Consider the following 8,102-nt stretch of genomic DNA (forward strand, 5'->3'; position numbering starts at 1 on the left):
GTGTGTATGTGTGCGTGCGTGCGTGCGTGCGTGCGTGCGTGCGTGTGTGTGTGCGAACAAGACACAGTGAGGCACCCCGCCCGCTGTGGCAGGAAGCCAAGCCTACAGCCTGCAGTTACAACAGGTGTTCCCTTGTAGAGCGAACATACATTAAAGCAGCATAGCACTGTATCTGTCTACAGTCTCTACCATCAAATCCATTTCAACACAAGATTAGCATGTGCATTTCTCATGTTTGCACAACATATGAAAAGTTAAGTGTTAAGTTAAAGTTAAGAGTGTTATTACGCACTACTGAGGAAAAAAAAATCTTTATAGCATCAAATTGCAATATTTTCCTACACACAAGTGTATTGATATGTTGACATCAAGTGATATATTTTTGAAAATCACATAATGATGTATTAGGAAATTGTGCATGAATGTTGAAGGAAAGTCTAAAAGACATTGGATTTTATCTAATAAGAGATGTATAGCTTTTTACTCATAAGACAAAATAATTTTCATGTTTTATAGCTCTTCCTCTTTAGGTTTTTACTACAGTCAAATTAAGAAAATTTGAATATTTCCATATATGGCACTATCAAAATGAAGAAAATGTGCACAACAAAATATTAAGAATCACAGTAATGATAATATGCAGGTGGTCTTGCAATTTCCACCCAACTCAATATTAATAACAGTGATTTTGTTTTCTGGAAAATGACTAATGCTTTCCTTTCATAATGGAAAGTGTCCAAACTAATATAAATAAATAAATAAATCCAAGATAAAAAATAATATGTTATTTGGCAGTAACAGATTGGTGCATAAGACAAATGGAATAATGCATTCCTGTGAGTAAGTTCTGAGGGTCAAATATTACCCACAGTGCTTGAACTCGTGTTTGGCTTTGCTTTTCTTTTAAAAAACAAACAAACTGAAGAATAACTGCCTAGCAAAGAGATAAATCATATAAGAATTCCCTACATATTTGTATTGGGCATAGAGGTTTATGACTGTTCTGCTGACAAAGCCTGATGTATGCTTTGCTAACACTGCTCACTTCTTTACCTCACTCCCATCTTGCAGTCCATGACACTGGGAAGGTCAAAGTTCCCCAGCAGGTCAGTCATGTGGAGGAAAGACTCTCCGTCTTTTTCCACAACGCCGTGGTAATCCGGCACGTATGGCAGCAGCGCGTCGCCCTTCAGCCGCTCAAAACACTGCATCTCGTTTTCAGAGAACTTCTTCAGAATCGTTCCCTCATCTGCTGCTTTGAAATTACCTGGAGAAGAGACACGGACCAATATGTTGGATTTCAAGCATTCAAGATTTCAAGCATTTTGGCATCGAATGTCTCCTTCGGGGAAATCTATAGAGTATCAGAAAAAATATGTGATAGCGGGGTTTTGATTGTGATCCGTCATGTAAAACAGGCCAAACCTTTATGTCCGGCAAGCTGAACCCAGTTTAGTCTTCTCCTCTGGGAGGCAACGAAGGGCCAGTGGACGATCGTCTTTAACTTCCACCAGGGCTTGCTCTGCTAGAATAGAATAGAATAGAATAGAATAGAATAGAACAGAGAGGTCAGATAGAAACTAAATTCATAATCACTCTGAATGTAAATCTGCTCACATAAGCATCCCTAAACTGTAAATCTGATGACATGCCTCGATTCTCCATTGCGTGAAACCTGCAATCTAGGTCAGTTAAATGCCATTTCTGTGGAACCTCATATCTCCGCTCAACATCTCCACTCAGCATCTCCAGCTAGGTGTAGGGGGGGCGCAACACTGACTCACAAACAGTTGCCAGCCCAAGGCGAGTCTTCCAAAACCAACACGAATCAACATCATGACCATGAGTTTACAGCTGCAGGCCTAATCCCAGGCATAAAGGAAATATCCTTTTATATTTGAATGGGATTTAGAATCTAGACACACTAATGAATGAATGGGAGTCATAGGTACAACCATGCATAATTTGTTAACTTAAATTAACTTGAGTAAAGTTTTAAGCCAAATAATCTTTCAAATTTTGGAACTTGTTGTGTTTGACCCTGCGACTCCCATTCAATCTCCATCTGTAGTGTCTAAATTTCACTGATGTTTTTGAGACTGCTAGCAGCAAATCAAACTATGCATTGAAGTCTGAATAAAGAAAAAAAATTAGAGTATCCTTGAGGAATAAATTATCTATTTTTGGCAGAAATGGTTATTGTTCACGGTTGTTTGTCGAAGCTCTCTTTCTCTCACTTTCTCTCACTTTCTCCTCTCGCTCTCTCTCTCTCTCTCTCTCTCACACACACACACACACACACGCACACAGTGACAGCTTGCATGTTTCACAGAGACACAGAAATGCTTCACACTTAGGAGATGCCGCAGAACTGTCTGCTGTATTCCTTCCCAGAAATTTGACCACATCTCAAATACCACTTACTTTACCTTTGAGATGATTATACTTCTCAAAATGGAAAAAAAAAATTCCCTTTGTTAAACTAATTCCCGGTCGCTGGGAAAGGAAAAGGATCAGTTCTCCTATGGTGAGAGGCTCAGAGGCCCAAGACAGGGAATGCTTCACAGTTAGTGAGGGGTCGTTTTATTCTGCACGCTCTGATTGAAACAGGAACTGAAACACGGACTCTGGTCTTCGTGAGAGAACACTCCGTATATCATGCCTGATGTACTGTTTTACTGTTCGCCGTCCATACAAATAGCAGAACTCTGCAGCAGCAGCCAGCCAAGACTCTCTGAAATGTCAGGTGATACGCTCCACTTGCTGCTACTGTGGCTTGACTGGCCCACAATGTTTACCCATAATATCTCGCTGTGTAGGTGTTAGACTTCCACGCGGGCCAAAACAACATTTGTTTTATTAAATCATTAACTCTATTGGCTTATCATGCAATACGGGTAGATAATAAGTTACTTACTCATCATTATTTTAACAATGTTATCAACAGATTTATCAACTCATTTGAATGCAATTTGAGTGAAATAGAGTAGGAATGCTGTGAGTAATCCTGTGGTTATGTTGATTGTCTTAGACTTTAGAGATTATACAGCTACGGTGTTTTGTGCCTATCTCCCTTGTTTACTCTCTTACAGGTGTGGTGTCTTATCTACACAGTGGGTGTGAGAGAATGGAAACTAATATCTGAAGACTGAGTTTTGATGTAAACATAATAACCATGCAGCTCTCTACTGAAATGTGACCAATAATTATATTTCACACATAATCTGGCTTTGATACTGCATGTATTTGTTGTTTTCACCCCGATGTCATGACCAGCCTTGATGACAGAAACCACAACAAGAGTTTAGACTGATAACACTTGGAAGAATACTGTTTTCACCCTATGTAGGTAAAACTTGAGTTAACAGCTGACTGCTTCAGCAAAAAATGGCATAAAGCGCATGAAGTAGTGACAGGCAGGAATCAATTCCGTTTTCTTGACTCTCACAGACTTACAAGAAAGACATTTTTTAGATAAACAATGCTTGTTTTTTGGCTGGTGCCAAAGCACCCTATGCACTTGGTGTATGCTCTGTCAGAGACACCTAACCCTGTAATGTCACGCCTGTTGTGTGTATAGACTGACAGAAGACCATGCTGATTTGAACAGTCAGGGAAGCCAGTCGCAGCACTGCAAACAGACACTGCTGAAAGCGAACTTCAGTTTCCAACAACATAATATTTCCAATGACTGAGGGGAACAAGGAGATGACAGTGTGACTCAGCCAAGCTTTGTTGGACAACCATTATAACTAATGCATTCCACACGAGGCTGACTAGCATCAGCTTGGAGTGCTAATGTAATGCAAACCACTGCAAAATTAGCAGATTCATCCCACTGCAATGATGAAAGATTAAGTGCTGAGCCTCAGTCTTGATAGATTACTCAGTCCGTCTGTTTTGAATCTATTCTCTCCTCTGTGATATTTTCATCAAAGAACTTTACTGTGAATCAACCATTTATTCGGTTAAATACAATACATGCATGTAAGAGTGAATTACCTTGAGGTACGAGCTACTGCACAAGCGCTCTTGACTTCCTGAAGTGGTTGTTTGTGAAATGTCAAAGGCCAAGGCTCAAATTGGCAATTGACCACAAAAACATTATTACACAATGAGATCTAGGCCTGTGCTGTGGGTGTGTGGGTGTGCGTGTGCGTGTGTGTGAGCTGAGGGGGCAAGAACTTTCCATAAAAGAGGCTATTTTCAGAGCTCATATGTCCACTGTATTTGCATTTTTAACTTACAATGTCTGAAAGACCCAAATAGCCAGTAAAGGTCTGGGACTGTAGGGGCTTTTGTCCGAGAGAGACTTCATTCTGACCCTCAGCTGACTGGACTCACAGTGGTATACACAGAAAACACTGAAAACTATTCCACTGTCTGTCTGTCTGTCTCTCTCTCTCTCTCTGTCTCACACACACACACGCACACACGCACACACACACACTTACAGAGCCCTCACAGGCAATGGGTACTCAGTGTGTTTAGAAGAAAGTGACAGCTACAGACCTTGTATGGAGAAGGCAAAGAGAAGTGGTAGACCATGAAGACGGAGTCAAATTTGGCTACAGAAGGACAAAAAGCAGATTCTGTTGTTAACCAGCGGGCAGACTCACCAAGGTGACTCACTATGATCAGTCTCCACTTCCCTACGATGCACATGGAAAGACAATGTGAAAGCCCTATGGTTGCACTTACTCCATTCTATTCTATTCTGTTCTAATTTAACATTTATTTATTCATGTTAGTCCTCAAAGATCTCTTAAGGGAGACTTGGCCAAGGCAGCAGCAGCATATTTAGATACAGAAAGACACATTGTAAAAGATCATATCAATAAAGTGAGAGACAGTAGGCGTGAGATAGAAGAGAGGAAGAAGAGCAAAACAGTGGAGAGTGATATGTTGATTCAAAACGTAGCAAAACATCAATACGTAAATGCACATGTGAACATGTTTAGTAAGACTGAGGCTTGTCTATCACAAGGAGAGCTTTATCAGGCAAGAATGTTAAAGGCAAACAAATTTCCACCCTCGCCGTCTGTTGAATCAAAGGCCAAGCCTTCAACACTACAGTGTGTGTGCTGAAGGAGGGCCGTGCAGTGTTAAAGGTCAAGTCTTAGCTTCCAAACTCGAAAACAAAAAATTATATTCGATAATTCTATTGTATTTTGTTCTGACTGTCTTATAACATGCAACTGCATGAGTACAACTGTCACAAAATGAAAGAGGAGCAAGCTCTAAACGAGTTTGATTTGACACCTGGTTTGATAAAATGATTGCTGATATAAAAGAATGATGAGAATGAGAATAATGACGATAAGAAGGGAACATTTCTATTTTTGAGTATGATAGTTCAGTATATGAAGTCATGAAGGTAGCAGTTGTTTATTCTTAATGAATATATAGCATATTGGAATCAAACCCTTAAATTGTTGATATCCTACAATAAACACCAAGATGTGCAACAAAAGCACAAGTCAAGTCAACAACAGCAGCAGTTCCAGTAGCACTACCACACCACAGGTTTATATACTATAGCTTTCAACAGCACTTCTAGTCTGCTATGGCTCATAAAACCCCCAGGTAACATTAGGGTGATGTGAAAGGTTTTGATCACCCATCAACCATAAGGAGCGTTAACGTGATTTCAATGGGGACAATCAAATTTCCTGCAGATTAGTCTGTGATCTCCGGCAGGGATCCCCAGGCTTGTCTGATGACCTCAAACAACAGGAGAAGAAGAACATGTGCATCTCGCCTATATAGTACCTCTGACAAGTAATATTTCCCAAATTTGCAGACCACTTACATAACCACAGATCAGATACAAACATAAGTTTAGAAATGTAGAAGTAACTCATTTCTCACTGTAGGAGTTTCCAGTAGAGAGCGTTCACTTATGGAGACTTTAAGGCACGTTTCAAGACTCTACAACATCCTGAGGATTAAATCATGGTTACGGGAATGAATAATTCTGCAGCCTTTACATGAGTACTAAGAGTGTTAATGGTCTCTCTGTTTCTGCTGCAGTGAAAGAGTTCCTAAAGGTCTTGTGGTCTGTGAGGAAGTTGTTTGATGAGTGGAGAGAGGCTGCTCTGCTTGCGTGCTGCTGTGCTTCACCGTTTCTTGTTTTCAAAACACTATGTCTTGAGAGGGTAATGAAAACCACCATCAAGAGCATCTGTGGCAGTTCATGGTGGTTTTCATTTGATAAGATTTTGTCCCAGGGACTCCATGGGAAGATTGTTACTGCTGATGTAGTGAATTACATAACTAGATAGGCTAACTGTCTACCATTTATGAGGAGAGATAATAGTGGTGAGAGAGAAGCCTGATTTGAATAGCTTTTATACATTCTGCAATTGGGATAATTGCAACTAAATTAAATTATTGTAAAATTAAACAATTCCTATTTGCTGGGGACCCCTGGAACCCCCTCAGGCACCCTGGGGACCCCACCTTTAAAAACATTTTCCAGTCTACCTATAGTCTTGATCAAAATGAAGAACCAGTGATAAAGCTCTCTGGTCTAGTTTACTTACATCCCCGGCGTCCACCAGATGCTCTAAAGTGATAATGCCTTTGCTTTTGGTCTCGTTGTCACTGAGTATGTCATCCTCGGACTCCACTACGGAGGAGCCCGTGGAGGAGATGGAGGAGTTGGACAGCTTCCTCCGCAGAGCGCCGTCCACCACATCATCCCAGTCCTCCTGCTGCATCTCCCGGGAGCAGCCGCCTCCCTCCGGGGTGATGGTGACCTGCGGTACCCGGCGCACCTCCATTACAGCCGGCGCTCCGGTCGCGGACGCAGGGGCGACTTGCGCGGCTTTCTGTATGAGTTCATCACAAATCTGGGGCGACTTGCCGAGTGCTTTGCGCTCCGAGCGGCACCCTTCGTTTAGCCCAGTCCCAGAAAGCCCGGCCTCCTTGGAGGTCTTCCTCCTACTCTCTTTGGGCATCGGATTTTAGATGAGAGCGCGCGATGAGAGGCACGCGCAGTCCTAATTCACTTTCCCCTCGCTCTGTCAAATCTGGTCATTTCACTTTCAAAAGTTCAAACGCAGTCCGCTTTGAATCTTGAAAATATTCAGCCAGGAAACTGCAGCACGTCCTCGCCGTGCGGTTTCTCAGCCAAAAAGCCTCCGACAGTTTTCTTTGCGCTTTGCGTACTGCTTGTATGGGGAACCCCTCCAGTGGTGGCGTGGCTCGCGCGTCTACGTGGTTCACCATGGGCTGCACACACACACACGCACGCACGCACGCACGCACACACACACACACACACACACACACACACGCATGCACGCACGCACTAAAACACATGTGCACTACAAACACGCACGCACATACCTACACATTCGCGCGTGTGCAAGCCTGCAAGGTTAAACATCTTCCGCATTGCCTTTCTCGCTTCCTGACTGAATGGATTCAACTGGCAGGTTGAACTTTTTTCTGTTGTTTTAGACTAGCTACTTCCTCATTTTTTCTCGCACCCCTCTCTCATACTTATCTGACAGACAAAACACTCATCTCAGTATAACTAATACACTGATGGGCCCTATGAGCTACAGGTTAACAAGCGGCACTGAAATATCTACACAGCAGTTCTGACTTCTGTGGCGTGAAGATGACGCATGTGAGCAAGGTTTGAATGCAGCACATCACATCAAAAATATTTCTGATAAAAGACTCTGACACCCACATACTCTGCCTATATGACTGGAAGAGAAGCAACCTGTCCATTGGGCGATGTAGATGTTGTACAGTATATGCCAATATATGAATAATGAAAACATGGAAATAAAAAAAAATAAAATAAAATTGAAGTGTATGAGACGTTAGGTGCCATATGTAGGCTACATAACGCTTTTGGCAGGGGTTCCTATTATGTCCCTAGACTGTTGTTCTCCACTGTTCACAATGAACTCAATAGTGAACTTTGAAACTGTGGCCCATTGTGCCATAATTCAAACCTCGATGAAAAGGGGCAGACCGGTGATTTTCCATCCCTGATTTAAATATATGTAAAATGCAAAAATGTGCATTTAGTTTAGTTATCAACTCCCCATCAGAAGGTGGCGCTCATGTGCAGCTTTACT

At 42.0% G+C, this 8,102-nt stretch overlaps 1 protein-coding gene across 1 annotated transcript; it reads right to left on the minus strand.

Annotated features, from left to right (window-relative positions):
- Window positions 1–1,049: 1,049 nt before the first annotated feature.
- itpka (inositol-trisphosphate 3-kinase A) lies at window positions 1,050–7,161 on the minus strand. The gene is made up of 3 exons (XM_071543857.1): window positions 6,546–7,161; window positions 1,426–1,525; window positions 1,050–1,267 (listed from the first exon to the last, which is right to left on the minus strand). Exons 1-3 carry the CDS (start codon window positions 6,960–6,962, stop codon window positions 1,050–1,052), a joined length of 735 nt encoding a protein of 244 aa, XP_071399958.1. The 5' UTR covers window positions 6,963–7,161.
- Window positions 7,162–8,102: the final 941 nt, after the last annotated feature.

Source organism: Centroberyx affinis, unplaced genomic scaffold (assembly GCF_046629955.1).
Source record: "Centroberyx affinis isolate AG114_WGS23_722 - 3 ecotype Tasmania unplaced genomic scaffold, CSIRO-AGI_Caff_v1 ptg004386l_1, whole genome shotgun sequence".
Lineage (NCBI taxonomy): Eukaryota > Metazoa > Chordata > Actinopteri > Beryciformes > Berycidae > Centroberyx > Centroberyx affinis.